At 44.3% G+C, this 20090-nt stretch overlaps 5 protein-coding genes across 6 annotated transcripts in view; 2 read left to right on the forward strand and 3 right to left on the reverse strand.

The window, feature by feature from the left end:
* Positions 1-730, reverse strand: part of LOC306903029 (uncharacterized protein) — a gene marked incomplete at its 5' end in the record, with an annotated part of 6032 nt that extends 5302 nt beyond the window's left edge. The window contains one exon of the mRNA XM_079471948.1: positions 678-730. Coding sequence (XP_079328074.1) covers positions 678-730 — 53 coding nt within the window. The remainder of the gene's footprint in view (positions 1-677) is intronic.
* A 569-nt stretch (positions 731-1299) lies between these two features.
* Positions 1300-3624, forward strand: btg2 (B-cell translocation gene 2). Its single transcript, XM_079471502.1, has 2 exons — positions 1300-2084; positions 2499-3624. The coding sequence occupies exons 1-2, from the start codon at positions 1943-1945 to the stop codon at positions 2870-2872; spliced, it is 516 nt and encodes a 171-aa protein (XP_079327628.1). The 5' UTR covers positions 1300-1942; the 3' UTR covers positions 2873-3624.
* A 2665-nt stretch (positions 3625-6289) lies between these two features.
* znf76 (zinc finger protein 76) lies at positions 6290-10470 on the reverse strand. Of its 2 annotated transcripts, none has more exons than XM_079470931.1 (15): positions 10366-10470; positions 9256-9332; positions 9096-9179; positions 8943-9020; positions 8768-8865; positions 8621-8692; positions 8354-8458; positions 8070-8271; positions 7821-8000; positions 7489-7686; positions 7342-7395; positions 7127-7242; positions 6955-7053; positions 6746-6870; positions 6290-6663 (listed from the first exon to the last, which is right to left on the reverse strand). In XM_079470931.1, exons 2-14 carry the CDS (start codon positions 9326-9328, stop codon positions 6787-6789), a joined length of 1443 nt encoding a protein of 480 aa, XP_079327057.1. In that variant the 5' UTR covers positions 9329-9332; positions 10366-10470; the 3' UTR covers positions 6290-6663; positions 6746-6786. The 2 variants fall into 2 exon arrangements, with proteins under 2 accessions (XP_079327057.1, XP_079327056.1); XM_079470930.1 differs by having other exon boundaries at positions 6291-6663; positions 7127-7222; positions 7301-7395.
* A 677-nt stretch (positions 10471-11147) lies between these two features.
* On the reverse strand, positions 11148-14057 carry cUnh6orf89 (chromosome Un C6orf89 homolog). Its single transcript, XM_079471226.1, has 8 exons — positions 13867-14057; positions 13304-13677; positions 13067-13232; positions 12846-12988; positions 12657-12757; positions 12443-12578; positions 12165-12288; positions 11148-12075 (listed from the first exon to the last, which is right to left on the reverse strand). The coding sequence occupies exons 2-8, from the start codon at positions 13490-13492 to the stop codon at positions 11993-11995; spliced, it is 942 nt and encodes a 313-aa protein (XP_079327352.1). The 5' UTR covers positions 13493-13677; positions 13867-14057; the 3' UTR covers positions 11148-11992.
* A 513-nt stretch (positions 14058-14570) lies between these two features.
* arl8a (ADP-ribosylation factor-like 8A) lies at positions 14571-18258 on the forward strand. The gene is made up of 7 exons (XM_079471513.1): positions 14571-14854; positions 15667-15747; positions 16228-16301; positions 16388-16481; positions 16554-16621; positions 16702-16772; positions 16854-18258. The coding sequence occupies exons 1-7, from the start codon at positions 14732-14734 to the stop codon at positions 16901-16903; spliced, it is 561 nt and encodes a 186-aa protein (XP_079327639.1). The 5' UTR covers positions 14571-14731; the 3' UTR covers positions 16904-18258.
* Positions 18259-20090: the final 1832 nt, after the last annotated feature.

Below are 20090 nucleotides of genomic sequence, written 5' to 3' on the forward strand. Positions count from 1 at the left end.
GAGACATCAGAGCACAAGCATCATCTCATGGACCGCTCCACATTCTCTGAGATGTTTCTCATATATTTCTCGTAAGGCTGACGGACAGTAAGAGTTCAGAGGAAGAGAGAAGTTTGTTCTCACTGTTGTCTACAAGAAACAAGTGTGTGTGTGTGTGTGTGTGTGTGTGTGTGTGTGTGTGTGTGTGTGTGTGTGTGTGTGTGTGTGTGTGGACATTGTGCTTGAGCATCATGAGCATCAATGTCACTACTAGTGACCATCAACACAAACACACACAAACACCAATGAGACACACACACAATATAAATAATAAACAATAACACATCATCATAAACTAACACACATCAATTCTCACACACTTGAATATACACACACAGTACTAAACACAATTCTATTGTTTTGTAGAATGTGTAGAGTGCGCGCACACACACACACACACACACACTCATAACACACCTCCACTCTCACACACAAGTGTGCACTCTCACTCTCATACACACACATCCACACTCACACACTCCTGCTGGACGGAAATGTCAGCACAGATCAGAGAGACATCAGTTGCACTGCGGGCGGTGTGTATGTGTGTGTGTCTGTGTGTGTGTGCGCGCGTATGCGGTTTGGTTTGCAGGTGTACACACTCATTCTACGGGATTACCCACAATGCCCCGGCTCACCTCCAGATGGCGATGTCCGGCCTCACAGGACTCGCAGGAGCAGCAGGGGTCATCAGGACCCTGAAACCAACAACAGAGAGGCGGCTTCTTCTAACACACACACACACACACACTGAAGCAAACATAGACAAACCCTGCTGTCAGTTCACACCTCAACCACATACACTATATTACAATGCTATATATCTATACACTATGATGTGTTATTTACTTATAATATGACAATATTCTCCACTGGACTCGGATGTTCACAAACAACAAGATCAGTTGTGATGAATGTTCTTTATTGTTTAATAAATCATATTCCTTCCTTAGATACACACACTGCTACACGTGACACTTGTGTGTATATATGATACTATAACACATTCTGGAGAGCAGAGGAGGATCACAGAAATAAGACTGCAGAGGATGGGAAGCGTCTCCATGGTAACAGATACAGGACTGAGAGTCACATCCAAACCTTCAGTGACACATCAAGTGTTCCGTGTAGAACAAAATCCTTCATCACCTGAATGTGAACATCTGTCGGGTGGGATTCATTTCACCGCCAGGTGGCGCTGCGATACTTCAGTTCGAAAATAACATGCTGTTTATAAGCCAACTCGACAATAAAACAAACACCCGTGTGTGTGCGTGTGTGTGTGTGTCCACTTCATATTGCGAACAAAGGAACGTGTGTTCACGTTTGTTAACGTCGTGTAATTCGACTCTTTTAATAGGTCTTGTGTAGGTGATAACTCAACACAATCCGACGCTTTAGAGTCGATTAAACAAAGCAAAAAAACATCTATAAATAAACCGCGCAGCTTTACGGTAAACGCGTCTTCACGCCTTTGTTTTCCCCCACAGTGACGTCACGCATATGTGAGCTGCGGTTGACGTCAACTTCCAAATAAGGAAAGAGACGGAACCCGAGCGTCACTACAACACGCTAGTGTTTTCCACCCTGGCAACCAATCAGGCCGCGAGCGAGCGCCAGAGAACACCCTTCCCCGTGTTTCATTGGACGATGGGCGGCACGCCCAGACCAACGCGTACGACGTCAACAGCTTCGTCGGTATAAAGCGGCGGAACCTTTCTCCTCAGGAGTTCATTTGAGAGACGCGACGCAGCCGGACGCAGACAGACGCAGACAGTAGAGTGGACGGGGATGGTCATTGTTCGATCGTCAGCGGACTCGTGGCTTTGATTCACCGGCGTGTAACGAGGACGGCAGCTGTACTTGATCTTTTATCCTCGTTCACTCTGTCGGACGGATTGAAATGACTCACGGAACCGGAGAGGAAATGATCGGCGAGGTTTCGGCCGCTGCCAGTTTCGTGTGCAGACTACTGCGCAGCCGCGGACACCTGAGTGACGTACAGCTGCAGGTTTTCAGAGACGGTCTCGCGCAGGCGCTCGCAGGTACTTTATCTTCAGTTTGATCAAATATTCTGACAAAATGGCGTCACAGAGAACTGAGGAACTATATGGTGGTAACGTGTTGTTTTAGATGCACGAGGGACATACTTTGGTAAAGTAGTTGCCCTTACGACCCACATGACAAAAATACTTCAGTGTACGTTAGCATGTGTCATAAGGTGTTCAGGAAAGTGTAGAATACTGTTGTGTTTACTTTAGGATTCTGTAGCATGCTTCAGTGACTTAAGTAAACTGGATGTGTGTTTGAACCTTATACTACAGTATTACTTAAGTAAACTTTGGTATTTTTGTATATGGGAAGAACAAACTATCGTTTTACCACAGTAACATGTTGAATGTGAAATACTGTGACGTGTCAAGTTCATGTTTTTAACAGAATGGCTTTTCTTCCCTCAGAACACTACCAGCATCACTGGTTCCCTGACAGGCCGCAGAAGGGTTCTGGTTACCGCTGCATTCGCATCAATCACGAAATGGACCCTCTGATCGGCCAAGCGGCCGGACACATCGGACTGACCGCCGCACAGCTTTTCGCTCTTCTGCCGCGGGAGCTCACGCTCTGGGTGGACCCGTATGAAGTCTCGTACCGCATCGGCGAGGACGGCTCCATCTGTGTCCTGTACGAGGTCGAGCCGCCTGCCACAAGTCCCGCCGCCCCCGGCCTCAGAGGACCTTCTGCTTACGACCAAACCACGAACTGCAAAAACAGCTTCACGATGGGCGGCCGCAGGAGTCCACCCAAAAACTACCTGATGACCGTGTCCAGCTGAGTGCCGCTGGTGTCGCTGATCGGCCCGCTGCCACTTCGACGGTGAACTTCTCGTGACTTCATTTCTTGACATTTCAGAGCTGACTCGGAACCTTTTTTATTTAAGAAGTTTAAGCACTGGTTGATATGTGACTGAACTGTGATTCTACACATTCGAGCGCTGTTCTGTGTGACCGTTTTACCCTGAAACAGGTTTTCTGGTGCTAGCACACGGTTTCAGTGCATTATTACCTCGTATCTCTCGAAAGAATGTAAAGCAATTAAAGCTGGAAAAACACTTTACACAAGTACACCAACAAATGTGTGACTGTGCCTGTAAATGCATTCAAGATCTTATTTTTACATTTTGTAAATGGGAGCACAATAATCCCTTCTGCCTTAAGCACGTTGACTGTCACCGCCCGTCTCTTTGTGTCTTATTGTGCAATATTCAGGCTTTACGCCTGCTGTGATGTCATGAAATGAGTTGTCTGTGGAAAGCTTTACTGCTGGTGTCTCTGGGAGAAAAGAGTGTTTTTCTCCCAGAATGCTTTGCATGTGGTCGGTCGGTTGGTATGAGTGCCATTAAAGACTGTAGCATATATCACGTGGGCTGCTGAGCAGCTAGTTCTAGAGAGTTAATGTAGTTTGTAAGCTATTTCAAGCTTTTATTGTAAATTTTTTGTTTTTAAGAAATGAATTTTCGTGCAGATGAAGAGCTGTACAGTCGGTTTTTATTATAATAAACATTTTATGAATGAAACGTTTCTCTGGTTTGTGTCGCTCAGGGCTTTCACAGAATTGACACGGGACTGCCCGGAAATAAGAATTTTCTTCTTTTACTTGAACTAGTTTCTTCTGAAGAGCACAAAAGATATTTTAAAGTAGGTTTGATCATCAAAATTTCCCTAAATATCTTGTGTGGTGTTCCACTGAAGATGAATAAATGACGACAGAATGTTTCGTTCAGAACAACAGATGGACGTCTGTGATGTTCACGAGAGTTTGAGACGGAGGTGTTGTGATGGTGTTCATCTGTGTTTTTGTTCGGAGGATTTGGGGGATGTTTTGCGCTCCTGACGTCATAAAAACACATTCAGTCGTCCTGTCTCGAGTGTTTCATTCAGGACGGGTGTGTGTGTGTGTGTGGGGGGGGAGATTCAGGCAGATGGCTTAAACAAGAGACTACACCCGTATGCAGTCTAACACCCACTGCCCTCACACACACACATCTGAATGAATCAGTGACACCGACCGAGACAAAGAGAGACGTTACACTCCATGACATGATCAACTGATCTCAGATCTGCTCAGGAAGTCACAGGTTTTGATGCGAGCGGGGTAAATGGGAGATTGACCTCTGACCTCGAGCTGCTGGGGTTACTCACCCTGAGGCTAAGATCTGAGATGTGATTGGCTGATCTGGGCAGATCTGAGATCAGTTCTCATGTTCACTCAACAAGTGTGATCTCTGTTGATTCTAATGTTATCCAGCAGAGAGAGAGAGAGAGGGGGGGGGTGTGGGGTGAGCGGGCGGGTGTGAAAGCGGGTGTGTTTCTGGTCCATTTGGTTGGTCGTCTAATCCCTGAAATGGCCACAACAACACACACACACAATTGTTCAGAGAGGAAGTGTGTGTGTAGCGGTTGTACATGAAAGAAGCCCACCACAGACGGCTGGAGGAGGGGGTTTTACACTTGCTTGCTTTCCATGACAAAAAAACTGCTTCATGCTAGTAGTGAACTTACTCTACTTTCATTCTACTTTTATAAACTTGTTAGATCGATGTCGTATACTTTCAGGTGCGCTGTTATAAACTCACAAGAATCAGTATTGAAGCCGTAAGCTTACAAGTACACTACTACAAGCTAAGTCCTGAAGTATAGACGGTTTCAGCGACAACAACATCAACAAATGTTATGCGGCCCAAACGTATCTTCAGGAAGACCTCCGCAAAAAAACAGTAACTGTTGAGTAGTTTTCATTTCATAAACTTCATACACAATAAACATTTTAGATAAATTACTATTAAGTGAGACATAATGTTCAGCAGCCGGTTGTTATGTCAGAATAATCCCCTTCAGTGTGATCAGGATGTGAAGTGGAGGGTCTTGTGTCTCACTGAAGGGGTTTATTTCATGATAACAGACGGATGCTTGAACATTATCCCTCTTATTACACGACTACTGGACACATGAGATCAAACTGGACATGAAATGTGAATTATTAGCTCATTTAAGCGAATGCAGAACGTCAACGATGAAAAGACGTTTAGTTTGGGTTTTAAAGAAAGAAACGACGTTCAAACGTCATGAACAGGCAATTTGGTTGAATCATTTGTCAATATAATGTCATGTATGTTATTAACAGACATATTTATTGTTAATTTGTTAAAAAACCCCACCAAATGATTTGCTGCAACCAGGTCACCGTGTGTTATTAGTTCTGAGAGCGTGTTATCTGGGAATGACGAACATGCCAATCAGAATCAAGCTTTCCAATCAGCCGTATAATAACATGAATGAAATATCAAATAAACTTCATATAACAACCAGACAGAACGAAAGTTAACTTGATGAAAACGACTAAAGAAAGAAATCCTGAATGTACTGAAAAAGTTGAATGTAAACGTAGTTCCTGTAAAGATCGTGACTTCAGTGTTACACAAACTTCATGTTCTTTGTCTCAAGTGTTTCTCTTACAATTGCTCAGGAGAAATAAACCGAGACACACGTCAGATGTTGACTGAATGTGCGCATGAGGGAGTTTAGACGTCAATGAGAAATGTTGAGATCTCTGTTGACATCTTGAATCGTCTCAAAGTCTGCATTGTGCTGCTTTGATGTCTGAGAGAAACTATTGAGCGATTGATTTGCTGTTTTATAAACGTGATTATTGAATGTGTTTTAGGAGAGTTTGAGAGTCGTGTCGAGCAGCTGAAGTCTGAACAGAGTTTCATTGTCCTGATGTTCCCGCGAAACTAAAGCAGCAGCTGTCTCACACACACACACACACACACACCATATCCTCTCTGAATACACACACCTACCAAAACAAACCCCCACAACACCACAAACCAAACAATCTCTCAGCTGGACCCTCACCACGGCGGGCAGGACACACACACACACACACACACACACGTTTATCTAGGTTTGTACATGAAGACACAATGTATATTTACACTAAAGCTCAATGACACATCAATCTAATCATGAATCAGCATCTCACGTCTCATCTGAACACAGTGTTCACAAACTAAAGCTGAATTAACTACACACACACACACACACACAGAGGAAACCCCCAAACCTGCTGGTTTTTCCTTCCCCCCGTCACTGACGTCACAGCAGTTCAGCCAATCAGATCCTGTTGTTGGGGTAGAACAGACAGAACACAAGTGTGTGTGTGTGTGTGTGCTGAAATAAAATGAGGAAGTCGACTCACATTGTGTTTCTTCAGTTTAACACACGTCACATGAATGTTTGGGGAACCGTTCACACCAGAGTTTAACACCGAATCAAATCAGTTTTCAACATCAACGAGAAGAAATAAAAACATGTCACGTGTGTTCAGTTTCAAAGAGTCAGTGAGCAAACCGGATTTAGTTCTTCGTACCGCAAATAAAGTTTCATATTTATTGTTCGGCTGGTTTATATGTGTGTGTTCTTCACTCTGGTTCTGTTACGGTAAACACTGTAAAGTTTCCTCTGACTTCAGATCAGTTACGATCAGCCATGAAAAAGAGCTCCGTCTGCAGCTGAACTCTGACCCCTGCAGGCCACACGGCAGACTGCAGCTGAACTCTGACCCCTGCAGACACATGGATGATGATCTGACGCTGACCGCAGACAAACACATTTATAAACAAATATATTTTATTATGAACACACACCATGTGCTGAAAGCAGTAAAAAAACCACAATCAATCTGAGGTCACTGATCTGAGGTCAGCCCGCTCTGCTGGATTGCTGCTGTTGCCATGGTGATAGCCTCCTCTAACGTCTGCTGGTCTTCTAACTGCACACACAAACACACACACAAACACACTGCTGAACCAGTTGACACACAAACACACATTTCTTGAGAGAGTGAGAGAGTGACCTGCACTGCGATCTGTGTGCCGTTCTCTGTGGCCAACAGCGCCACCTGCTGATACGCGCTCACCTCCGTCATGATGCCATCTGATGTTACTATGGCAACCTGCGGGACGAACACAACATGAGTGACCCAAGCGTTTACGACCGCGCAACACCAGCCATCCCATAATACCCACCGGCTGCAGCTCTTCATCGGTAACCATGTTGACGCGCTCCTGTCCAGCGCTGGTTGTTCCGTCCTGCGTTACCATGGCGATGGATGTGCCGAGTACCTGCGGGTGGATGGATTCACCTGTCACACACACACAAACACACTGAAAGCTCATGACAACTCAGAGACGGACACACACCTGTGAGGTAATGATCCTGCCTGTTTCCATGGCAACTTTACCATCGGTGTCCTGCTCAGCAGCGGCCTGCGGCGAGCCGTCAAACACGTCTGTGTCTACACACACACACACACACACACGGAGCTGAGAGTGACATGCTGGTGTTGTATCATTATTATTATGGTCTGGCCGTGAGAGAGGCATCTTACCACCATGAGCCGTGTCGAAGTCTCCGTGTGTTGTGCGTCTGTGCATGGCCAGTGTAGACGTCTGTCTGTATGTCTTCCCGCAGTGACTGCACGTGTACGGCTTACAGTGTGTGTGCACCACGTGATGTTTATAAAGACTAGAATATTCTGTAAAACTCTTCCCACAGCCCGGAACCGTACACACATACGGCTTCTCTCCTGACACACAACACAACATCATCATGACACCAGGAAACACTACAACAGTAACACTCTGTATGATGTTGTGTGCGTTATTTATGCTGGCTTGTTTGAGTGTTATATGTATGATTGTATATGTGTGTGTGTGTCACCTGTGTGTATCCTCATGTGGTTCTTGTAGTTGGTAGCGCTGGCGAAGGCTCTTCCACAGGACGGTTCAGGACACAGGTACGGTCTCTCACCCGTGTGTGTGCGCGTGTGAACTTTACGAATGTTTGATGTTGTGAAGGAACGACCGCAGCCCTCAAACGGACACTTGAAGGGTTTCTCACCTAACAAACACAACAGTCACTCCTCACCTCAGTGTCTCAGTGTGTGTGTACCTGTGTGTGTGTGTGTACCTGTGTGTGTGCGCAGGTGTTTCTGCAGGTCCCCAGACGTCTTGAAGGCTTTGAAACACATGTCTTCGGGACACTTGTAAGGTTTTTCTCCGGTGTGTGTCCTCACGTGACTCTTCAGACCGTAACCCGTGGCGAACGCTTTACTGCAGGTGGGAACCTCACACCTGTACGGCCTGTCACCGGTGTGAGAGCGCTCGTGCACCTGCGCAGTCAACACACATCAGCTATAACCGTGTGCAGCCGAATGAGAGCAGTGGGGCATTATGGGATATCATTGCATTTACCTTCAGATGATGTGCTGTTGTGTAGTGTCGACCGCAGTCCGCGTGAGCGCAGTGGAAACTTTTCTCAGCGACCTGATGAACTTTACTGGAGCTCCACACCATCAGCTGAACACACACACACATGCACACACACACACACACACACACACACACACAGGAACATACATATACACACACACACACACACACACACATACATCAGTAACACACTGTCACATCACCTGTGTGTGTGTGTGTGTGTGTGTGTGTGTGTGTGTGTGTCAGAACCTGTATGCCGGTCTGCTCTGTTGTGTCTCTGTCCTCGCTGTTGTCATCGATCTCGACCTCTGACCTCATCATCTGTGTGTGACATCATCACATCAAACATCCGTTCCACACGTCACCTTTGCCGTGTCAGCGTGTATGACATCATACCGTATCGCTGTAGTTCTCCAGAGAGGACGGATGATGGATGTATACGGTACTGCCGTCCTCCAGCTGAACGGTCTCCACTGCGCTGGGGTCATAACCTTCTGTCACACGCAGAGATCAGAGGTCAAACATGTGTTAGAGTGGTTACAGTGTGTGTAGACAGTGAGCGGCGTGACACCTTTAGGTGCGTGATGAATGAACGCAGTGGATCCGTCCTCCAACTGCACCGCCTGACCGTCCTCGAACGCCAGCGACTCTACACACACACACACACATCAGTGTTAAACACACTCCATGACCTGACGTGAGGTCAGAGGTCACACACACACACCTTTCTGTTGAAGTGTGACGTGTTGTATGAACGCTGTGGATCCATCCTCCAGTTGAACGGTGTTTCCCTCCAGGACACTCCCATCTGACACACAACAGCCAATCACGACACTTCAACACTCATGTGAGGTTCAAATGTTGTGTACGGGTGTAAATCTCACCGCTGGTGTTCTGCTGGATGAACGCTGTCGAGCCGTCAGACAGAGTCACGGCCTGAACACCCAAACCCTCCATCACACTGAAATTCAATTCAGTATTATTTAGAAAGCTTTACAGGAGAAAGTAAGAAAAACACAAAAAAGTACAAACGCAGCGCAGCACATGTGTTTATAGATCACGTTAAATGATTCTAGTAAATAATATCTAATGTCAGCAGTTTATTTAGCAGGAAGTGTCTTTAATCCAGATTTATATTGGCCGAGTGTGTCTGGGGAATGAAACACAAGTCAGCACAATAAATGACAGACTGGTTTACAAAACATGAACAATTTTCACAATAACAACATTTATTATTTCTTTCCACTGGGCTTACTGTGTGGAAATGAATAACATTTGTTTCTTTTGAGCACAATGTTTGAAATACTTCTGCCAAAGAATCGCAGTTCATGTTTTGAACAGAAGCGGCCGCTGTTTTTCTACAAACTTGGTGATTATTGATAAATGTGCATTTTCAGATATTTAAAAAAAACGGTAAAAGTTAAGAAAAGCACAGACAAACTCTAAGTTTGTTTATATTAAAGAGACTTTTGTATTATTTTCATTTCACTGCAAATTAAGCTACTTATTTTACCTAAAACACGACAATGTGTATCATTAGATAAATGATAAAAGGGCAGTTTTTCATTTTTATTTGTACACTGTAAATAAATAATCGTGAGTAAAATCGCGTCGTTAGATTATAATCGTGAATCGCATCGCGAGTGAGTCGTTACATCACTAATAAATAACACAACAGTGTTATGTGGAAATGTTGCATAGCATCCTCAGGGTTAAAACATGTAGACGTATATATATATATATGTTATATTAATATCTCAATACTACAGTATAAGGACAGTAGTTTAGTGAGGAAGTGTAAAACACGGACACGCGCAGCGCCGCAGGCCTCGTGTCACACAAACACTCGTTTACACAAACACTCGTTTACACAAACATGTAAACACACTCGCGCGCAGCTTTATAAAGTGAATTAAAACGCGTGAGTGTTTGTGTTTGTCCTCCACTATCCCATAATTCACTCGCGCAGAAGCAGCGCAGTCTGGGATACTCACCGCCACCAGCAGCCCGACGCGCGCGCACGCAGAAGATCTGCGCAGATGACTGCATAGACTGCAGAGACTCTCGCGGCCTGTAGGCGTCGCTTCGCGGCTCAATGTGCGTCTCTGCACTCGATTATCATCATTAATTGAGTTAAATTAACTCTTTACAAGACACGAATTAATGAACAACTTGAATCAAATGAACGAATAATACATTATTATTTAGTCTTTAACAATAGCAGTTTGATTCCAACAGTGTATAATAAATAAAAGAATAAATACAAACACATATCTGTAAATGGGATTTGATTAGGGATACACATATTTATTTATTTGAATATTTAAATCTGACTGTAATAATCTAATGTTGTCGTGTGTGAGCCACTGCGCGCCCCCTTCCGTCCCCATCAGACTTCACATCACATCAAGAGCTACAGTTCCGGCGTGCACGCGCGCCCCGTGACCCGGAAGCAGAAGCGAGGAGCGCTTCCTTCCACTCACATTTAGACACTATCAAACTTTAAATTTACTGTAGTTTTGATTTAATTGCCTATTAAAAATATATATTAATGATTAAATTGTTATTTAAAAAATATTTGACCTCTTGATGTCAAAATGATTGACATCAGTGTCCCATGTGTTGTTCTTCCACAAAAAATAAAATATAAGAAAAATCCAATCGAAGGCCATCGAAAGATTTTACAATAGTATTAAGTTTAAATAATATATTACAATTATAATAATTTTGATTTCAAAATGAAGGCTCAGTTATAAGCAAAACACAAACATTTTTTGGTTCATCAACTTTTTGTTTACTGTGAAAATGTTGCAGTAAAACATAAATCTCTGAGTCACATTAGTAATCACATAAACATCTTATTCTTATTATTTACACGGAGAATAAACATCATTTATTTAAACTGCCACTAACATACCATCAGTGCAGCATGATGTCATCACATTCAACAGTCTCTGATTGGTGGAGAGGGAAAAAAGCATGTGACACTCAACAAGAGTTCCGTCAGGATGTGACATCATCTGCTGATGACAAACATTTAAAGTGCTTTGATTGGCTGATCAGCAGGAGCGTCAGAGAATCTCACAGAGAATGACATTATGTTTGCGAGAGGAAAGTTGTCCCCAAATGTTTGTGGTAAGTACAGTAAAACACTCATATTGTTAAAAGATTGAAAACATGATGAAAAAATAAAACGTGGAGAAAAGAAAGAAACTACAGTTATTAATGTAGTAATTATTTGCAAATTAAATGTTCATTTTATCTTTGGCGTCACAAGAATTCTAATTTAGGGGAGTAATGTGACCTTCATGCAAAATAGGTTGTGAGTCGTTGATGAGTTGTTTCAATTCAGGGTGAAAATGTTCCAGACCGTTTCTGTGAACTCCACCGATGACCCTAACTAAACTGAGAAATCAAAATCACAGGAGCTCCACGGACAAACATCAGGTCTCCATCTTCATGTCTGAGCATGTGAATCAAAAAAGAAAGCTAAACAAGCGATGTGACCTGAGAGGAGCAGCGTCTCACTGCAGAAACACGCACACAGTCTCGGTCTTGAGTCCTCAGGAAGTGACATCATGAGACTCGCACAGAATGAAGCTCATTGGCACACATCAGTTCTCAGAGCACCGGACCGTCACACACGACGTCCTGACCTCCGCTCGGGAACAGCTCCAGAATCCAGTAGTGCGGATCAGCGTAGACTGCAAACACACGGGACGAGTTTGAACGAGTCACATGACATCATAACATCAGCCAATCAGAATGAAGTGTGTTTGCTCAGTGCGTTCACCCATGTCTCCCGGCTCCAGCCAGAGGTCAAAAGATCTGCAGTGTTTTTGGCATCTCTGGACAGGACGGACAAGAACGGCCGGAGAACCTTCAGCGACCACCAGCCAACCAATCACCTGCTGACTCTACAACACAACAACACCACACACACACACACACACGTGTTCAGTGACACAACCAATCGCCTGCTGACTCTACAACACAACAACAACACACACACGTGTTCAGTGACACAACCAATCGCCTGCTGACTCCACAGAAGCACACACACACACTGACCCTGCTGTGAGATCTTGTGTGGTCAGTGAGTTGACAGCGCTGAACTATAGTCCCTGTGTTATCCAGCAGGGGGCAGAGCTCAGCGTCATGAAACAGCCACTGGAGAAGCGTCTCTCTGTGATTGGACGAGAAACTCCTGAGAGAGAGAGGTTTACAGTAAATGCAGGAGCGGTTTGTGTGTCACGTGAGTGTAAGCCGGCGGTTAAAACATTACCAGAGCAGAGTGAAGTTTGCAGGAGTTTGTGTGTTTGTCTCCGCCTGAGAAATGGAGAACTGATCGAGTTGAGAAACACGCTGAGACACAAACTCTCCACCCTAAACACACACAAACACACAACATTAACCACCATCATGACACACACACACGTGTGTGTTCATTATGGGATGCAGCTTGTTTGCGTACCTTCAGCAGTATAGGTTGTGTGTCTCCGTGCATCACTGCAGACTCGCTCAACATCACTTCCAGCGCCGCAGTCACGTCTGCGCAGGCAGAGCAGTTGACATGAGCTGCCTGCAGAGCGCCAACCGCCCACCGCTCATGGAACCCTGCAACACACGTCACACGATGAGACAGACATAAGAGCGTGTGCTTAAGAGTGTTTGACAGCGTGTGCGACACCTCACCCTGCAGGTTGTATTTTCCAGCGATGGGCAGTGACAGTAGACGGATGTGACTCAGCGGGGACGTCCGGTTGTGTCTCGCCGCCCTCAGGTGCTCCAGGACGGGCGGGCTCTGGGGGTACGTAAGCGCCAGGACGGCCATCAACAGAACCCCAACGGCAACTAAAAACTAAAGCCATGAATGTACATGTTTAAATGACGGTTCAATCAGCACTGGATCACTGGATGATGTCACTGTACCTTGACCGTAGCTCTGAGGATGGGGAACTGCGGTGGATCTCTGCGAGGTTCATTCGTCTCTAAAACCTGTTTGATGAACTTCTCGATCTCTCTCTCGGACATCCCATAACGATACCCTGACTGCCGCAGTATATCGATACTCTCTGATAGCTTATCATAGATACAGGGTTCACTTAGAGAGGAGCCCATCGTGTGTGTGTGTGTGTGTGTGTGTCAGCACAGTCAGGCCCTCATCATCATAACACAATGACAGGTGTGTGTGTGTGTGTGTGTGTGATGTCTGACAGGTGTGTGTGTTTGTGTTGTTTATGTTTGACAGACGCTTTCTAACCCAAATCCCGCGGAAACGCGTTTGTCTTCATGATCGATGAGATCTGAAAGAGATTTCCATATGATATATGAAAGTATAATCGATCGCTCATAATCACAATTGATCACTATTACTCACATTCTCGCTGTGTTTACTAACAAATTAGCAGCCGAGCTAAAACAGTCAAAAGTGCGACTTGTATCTTCATGAATGTACACAAACACTCGTATATAAAGATGTATAATTCTCTTACTGTCTCGTCCGGGTGTTTTTTAAAGAATGTGGGGTGATTTTCAGATGTTTTGAGAGAAACTTTCCTCACACGTTCGTGCTAACTGTACTGGCGCTGCCTGAGACTCGCGACGACTCATCTGCTCATTCACAGCGGCACATTCGACGTTCAACTAAAATAAATTACATTGATTTATTAGCTAATTCTAATTCACGCTCATGTGTACATTACTATCATTAAGACCGATGACGTTTTATTGTTTATTTATTCTAATATATATTTGGTATTATGGGGAAAACAACAAAAAATGCCGTTGCCAATGATCAAATAGATTTTAACGATCCTTTCCTCTAATCCTGCATATTATTAACAAATAAACAAAAATAACGGCTTTAAACCATTTAAATACTTTTTTACTTTACAGGGGGAAATACAGACATTTATTGATTGCAGAAATACGTTTTCACGTGGAGACGAAAAAACATGTCAATACAAAGACAGCGTCACATAAAAAATAAATAAATAAAAACAACTGCCATTTTGTCATTACAAATAATATATTCGCGTTTATACAGCAGCATACAAAATATTAATATTAACATTTTATACATTTGTTTAATGTGTATTTTAACTGTTGCATTCATATACAAGCACACACAGATTAAAATCAAATACTTAACAAAACGAGCGAATTGATAAATTACAGCCAATGACGTCACCGGCGTGTGTCTGTCCAGCAGGGGGGGCTTCGCGTGGAGCGCGCATGCTCGTGTCCCGCATTGTTTGGATCAGCTGTGCGTGGATGTGAAACCCCACCCAATGAGGAAGGACGAGCGGTGAAGAGCAGACCCGGAGGCCGACAGACAGCACGAACCAGCAGCCGAAGATGATCGCGTTATTTAATAAACTCCTCGACTGGTTTAAAGCGCTCTTCTGGAAGGAGGAGATGGAGCTGACGCTCGTCGGACTGCAGTACTCGGGAAAAACCACATTCGTCAACGTCATCGCGGTAAACCAATGACTGTCTCTCTTTATTACTGCACTACAGTAGGCCTCGCGCGAGCGCCGTCTTTATCTTTACGCACCGAGCGCATTATCTGAATGTAGAGCATCGTTAGATCAGACACACTCGCACACGGCGAATCAGATACAGCATCACGAGATCAGACACAATGTGTCAGTCACAGCATCATCAGAACACAGAGAGCATCGTCAGATCAGACACACTCGCACACGGCGAATCAGATACAGCATCACGAGATCAGACACAATGTGTCAGTCACAGCATCATCAGAACACAGAGAGCATCGTCAGATCAGACACACTCGCACAGGGCGAATCAGATACAGCATCACGAGATCAGACACAATGTGTCAGTCACAGCATCATCAGAACACAGAGAGCATCGTCAGATCAGACACACTCGCACACGGCGAATCCGATACAGCATCACGAGATCAGACACACTCGCACACGGCGAATCCGATACAGCATCACGGATCAGACACAATGTGTCAGTCACAGCATCGTCAGAACACAGAGAGCATCATTAAATCAGACACACTCAGTGTATCGGAGCCTCTGTCACGTATATGACAGCTGTCAATCTAAAACCGAGTAGTGATCAGTTGACCCAGTTTTTCAACCAATCAGCACCTGTTGTTCTGTCCAATCAGAGGTGTGATGCATCACACACACTCAGTGGTTTAGGTGTAAATCACATCTTCACCTCCTGTGAGTTGTGGGTGTGTAAATACACATTTACTGTCTGTTAGCACTGAGAAACCGTAAAGAATGTGTCACGTGTCTCTCTGTCTGCAGTCCGGTCAGTTCAGCGAGGACATGATCCCTACAGTGGGATTTAACATGCGGAAGATCACCAAAGGAAACGTCACCATTAAGGTAAGTGTGTGTGTGTGTGTGTGTGTGTGTGTGTGTGTGTGTTACTGGAACACCATTTAATATTGTGCCGCACAGGAAATGTCATCATGTCTGCTGTGTGACTGCCGGCGGTGTAAATGATTTTGTTCTGTTTCACACACACGGTTGACTGCGATCGTTCAACCCTGTTACTGGAGTTATTTGTGAAGAACCATCAAGTGAAAAATGTATACTATAGCAAACAACACACATTAACGTTTGATCACACAATCAGAAATCTTCAACCCCGTTTTCCTTATTATTATTGTTATGTAGGTCTGACAGTTCGTGTCATTTTCGGACAATATTGAAATGAAACCCTTTTTTCTAAACAATTGTGCAAACCTGAAATAAAACAAACAGCTAAAAACATCTTTCGCTCGACCGCATGAGGTAAACAAACATTTCTTGTCGTTTGTGAAACTGTACACTGGAGTGATTGACAGATGTGTGTGTGTGTAGTTGTGGGATATCGGAGGACAGCCGCGCTTCAGGAGTATGTGGGAGAGATACTGTCGTGGAGTCAGTGCTATAGTGTGAGTAACTGTTTATTAACACACGCCGTCGTCGTCTTCTCAATAAATGGATGAATATGAAATGGATGAATTCTCTTGTCTGTCAGGTATATGGTCGACGCTGCTGATCCAGAAAAGATTGAGGCGTCTAAAAACGAGCTGCACAACTTGTTAGAGAAACCACAGCTGCAGGGGATTCCTGTGAGTACACACATTCCCAGAATTCCCTGTGTTTTCCGACGCTGTTGATTTACTCTGTTACTCCTTGTTTAGGTTCTTGTGTTGGGCAACAAGCGAGATCTGACCGGATCTCTGGACGAGAAGGAGCTCATCGAGAGAATGTGAGTTCACCGCTGCGTCTTACGTTTTGTGCGTCTGTGATGTTGTGAGACGTTTTGAGATGTGCGTCTGTGATGTACAGGAACCTGTCGGCCATTCAGGACAGAGAGATCTGCTGTTACTCCATCTCCTGTAAGGAAAAGGACAACATCGGTGAGATCTTCATCCAGTCGCCGCTGTGTTGTGTGTATCGTGTGCGTGTTGTGCGTTTCTGACCGCGGTTGTGTGTCGCAGACATCACGCTACAGTGGCTGATCCAGCACTCGCGAACCAGGCGGAGCTGAGGATGAGGCGGCGTCCGATTGGAGGAACAGCATCACGTGATCGACTGTATTTTAGACGCTCTTGATTTCTCTCTCTGTTCTTCTAAACTAACAGATATCATTTACGCCGTCTGAAGGGTTACGTTCTGCTCCTGTGTTTTGTTTTCTTCATGACGTCACGTGACGTGGTTTTGCGTGTTTGCTCGGAGATCAGAACGGTCTGATCCACCGATGGTCGTGTTATCGCACCAGCAGATGGCGCTCTCGTCATGTCAACCCCACCCTTTTTGTTTTTTGTGCAGCTATGACGTCATCCCGACAGCTTTCTGTGACGTCAGCTGGCGTGATGTCATCCTCACGTCATTATCACGTGATTTATTTGGGTTCATATCTGATGTGTCGCCATGGCGTTGGCGAGTGAGCGCGCGTGCGCAGAACGCATCAGATTGGGCGTCTTAGACTCGACGCATAGATAGATCGGGAACCTCACGTGCACGGTGTTTCTGTCCTCGCGAGAGTTTATTTATTACAGATGAACACATGTCCTTTAGCCCAGCGACGCTACTTTTGTTAACTTTCGTTCTCGCACGTGTCGACATCTTCAGCCTGAATCATAATGCTTGTCTGTTTAGATTATACATATGTAAATGTACATGTTTTTTTTATTAATTTGTTATTTTGTGGCATGTTTTTTACTGGTTTTCGTTGGCAGTGTAAATAGAAATTTGAACCCAAAGCCCCGCTAAACATTCTGGTGTTTGTCCTGTTGTGATTTGCGTCCCATAATAATAATAATAATGACATTAAAAAGAAAATCCGATCCGTATTCACAGCAATCTGACGAAACGGATTGTGTGTGTGTGAGAGTGTGTGCGCGCGTGCGCGTGACTGTATTAGCGAGCATGAATCAATCGTGTAGACTAGATTAATACTTGCTTTTTAAAAACACCGCAGTTTTTTCTCTGTTGCATTTTATATCCATCTGGTTGTTAAACACAATTTCTGCACAACACCGTTTATTCTATTTCAGCGTAACGTGTCTGAAAGCGTCACACACGGCGTCGCGCACGTTCTGTCACGTGATGAATTCGCTCTTCATCTTTTCTGTGATGTTTTTCTTTCTCATTGTGGCCAAAAGGTTTGAGTGGATGGAAACGCAATTCCCCTGCATGACTTATTCTGGGATGGAGCAAGTTGCCATTGTTACAGAGTAAAAATCCGAGCGGTTATATTGATGACTGAACGTCTTTTTAAAGCAGTCGACATAACATCACACACAACCTTTCTATTCTCTCGTCCGGCGGTGATAACTGTACATGTTGTTATTGTTATTACAGATGATTTAAAAATGAAAATAAATGATTTCCCTCTCAGATCGACTGCTTTCTTTCTTTCCTGCCGTCACGAATCTTGTCCACTAGAGGTCACTACATTCATAGTGTTGTAGTCCAGACCCGAAAGACACTCATAATAAAATAACAAGAGATGTAACTGCACATCTACTGTTTGTGCAGGTAAACATTCCTACAACTAAACGTTAAAAAAGGTCTTCAACGGCACATTCAGTGACTTTCATCGCTTCATATCTACTCAATATCTAAATTAGCCGTGTGCTGCTCAGAAAAGCACAAAAGTTCAGATTGGCTCTACACTTGTTTGTTTAATTGTGTCACTTATTAACTCAAAGTTTATTGAATAATGATACAAAATCAATATCACATCATATGTTTTTTTTGCAACCACGTCTCAGATATTGTTGGCCTTCCAATTCTTCTCTTACCAGCAGTTACAAAAGTACCAGAAGAATCAAAGAAGGAACAAGTTTTTACATCCAAGCACATGAGTGATGTTCACACATAAATCAGACAATACACAGCTGTGGTCTTGAAATTAAATCTGAGACCAAGACCATCAAAAAATGGTCTCCAGACCAACACCGGTCTCAAGTGCTACAACACTAGTGTTTGACTACACACACACACACAGTGTGTTGTTTGTTTTATAGAGTTAATGTTGTGTTGTCAGACCCCTCACCGGTGTTGGTTTTGGACCAGGCGGACCAGCCTTTGTGTGTCATTCAGCTGCTGCTAGGATGTGAGCGGTCCGGAGGTCAGAGTTCAGCGGTTGTCGTGGAGACGTGGGAATCAGATCCGGCTCATGACAGCAGAACCGGTGGATGTTCCTGCTGCTGTGGAGCAGACGTCAAACCCCACAGAGACGCTGATGGTTCGGTTCCGCAGAACCCACAGAGATCTGGAGACGGGCTGTCAGAGCGTTACCATGGCGAAGATGAAGACACACACACACACACACACACACACTATCTCTCTTCTAACTGAACTTAATATATAATATCAAAATATATTTTAAAACCATTTAGTTGTGCTGTCAAAATGCCTTTGAACGTGAGGACTCTTCAGGACACTGATTTCTTTGAGGTTTTATGACTTTTTCACATCTTAAAGCAGCGTATTGTTCTGTTCAATGATGATATTCATTCATGAATTCACATCTGTGTGCTGGTAAACATCAAATCACGCTTCTTTATTTCTGTGTGTGTGTGTGTGTAAGTGGGAGTTTCGCCTGCGTTGTGAAGCAAACAACAGTCCCCATGAGAAAGAGTTTTATTCAAACTACTGAATGATGTTTTTATTTAAAGGGACGGTTTCATCTATTCTTATTTCAGCAGTGGATTACATGTTTTGTGTTGGTGAAAGTCATACATAAATTGGGCAGATTCTATTAAAAGCAGCCTGTTTTCTTTTAATGTATACGTGTATATAACGGCTTTTATTTGTTTAAAGTAAACTATATTATATTTTTACATCATGATTTAATGCGTTTCTTCATATAATTCAGTCACACTATGCGATTTCTTCAGACAGGGTCAGGACATCATTCTGGGCGTTTAATCCGCTCCAAATGACTTGTTACCCCATTCTAACCCCGGGCTAGCCGAACTGCCCCTCCGCTCCACATCACAGCCCCTGTCTCCACGGCAACCGGCGGCCTGACAGACACAGAGAGAGAATGTCGCGTCTGATGCCGTTTGGAGTCTGAATGCTGAGAGCCGCGCGTGACGGGCGCTTAGCAACCACGCGGGGGCCGAGGAGCAGGAACAATGATGCCCTTATGGACCCCGGCGGGACCCCTCCTGAGAATCTGATGTAGGAGGAAAATCCTTGAGAATCACTCAGCGCTACATTCA

Source organism: Barbatula barbatula, assembly GCF_947034865.1.
Source record: "Barbatula barbatula genome assembly, chromosome: 13".
Taxonomy (NCBI): Eukaryota; Metazoa; Chordata; class Actinopteri; order Cypriniformes; family Nemacheilidae; genus Barbatula; species Barbatula barbatula.

What these genes read in the sequence shown, in the direction of transcription:
- cUnh6orf89 (XM_079471226.1), bottom strand. Translation starts at nt 13,492, where the DNA reads ATGGGCTCCTCTCTAAGTGAACCCTGTATCTATGATAAGCTATCAGAG. An exon ending in TCCTCAGAGCTACGGTCAAG is followed by an intron (nt 13,233 to 13,303) that starts GTACAGTGACAT and finishes TCATGGCTTTAG; the next exon opens with TTTTTAGTTGCCGTTGGGGT. An exon ending in ACACAAGATCTCACAGCAGG is followed by an intron (nt 12,289 to 12,442) that starts GTCAGTGTGTGT and finishes GTTGTGTTGTAG; the next exon opens with AGTCAGCAGGTGATTGGTTG.
- btg2 (XM_079471502.1), top strand. Translation starts at nt 1,943, where the DNA reads ATGACTCACGGAACCGGAGAGGAAATGATCGGCGAGGTTTCGGCCGCT. An exon ending in TCTCGCGCAGGCGCTCGCAG is followed by an intron (nt 2,085 to 2,498) that starts GTACTTTATCTT and finishes TTCTTCCCTCAG; the next exon opens with AACACTACCAGCATCACTGG.
- arl8a (XM_079471513.1), top strand. Translation starts at nt 14,732, where the DNA reads ATGATCGCGTTATTTAATAAACTCCTCGACTGGTTTAAAGCGCTCTTC. An exon ending in AAGGAGCTCATCGAGAGAAT is followed by an intron (nt 16,622 to 16,701) that starts GTGAGTTCACCG and finishes TGTGATGTACAG; the next exon opens with GAACCTGTCGGCCATTCAGG. An exon ending in TAAGGAAAAGGACAACATCG is followed by an intron (nt 16,773 to 16,853) that starts GTGAGATCTTCA and finishes TGTGTGTCGCAG; the next exon opens with ACATCACGCTACAGTGGCTG.
- znf76 (XM_079470930.1), bottom strand. Translation starts at nt 9,328, where the DNA reads ATGGAGGGTTTGGGTGTTCAGGCCGTGACTCTGTCTGACGGCTCGACA. An exon ending in CCACATGAGGATACACACAG is followed by an intron (nt 7,687 to 7,820) that starts GTGACACACACA and finishes GTTGTGTGTCAG; the next exon opens with GAGAGAAGCCGTATGTGTGT. An exon ending in CCGATGAAGAGCTGCAGCCG is followed by an intron (nt 7,054 to 7,126) that starts GTGGGTATTATG and finishes TTCGTCCCGCAG; the next exon opens with GTTGCCATAGTAACATCAGA.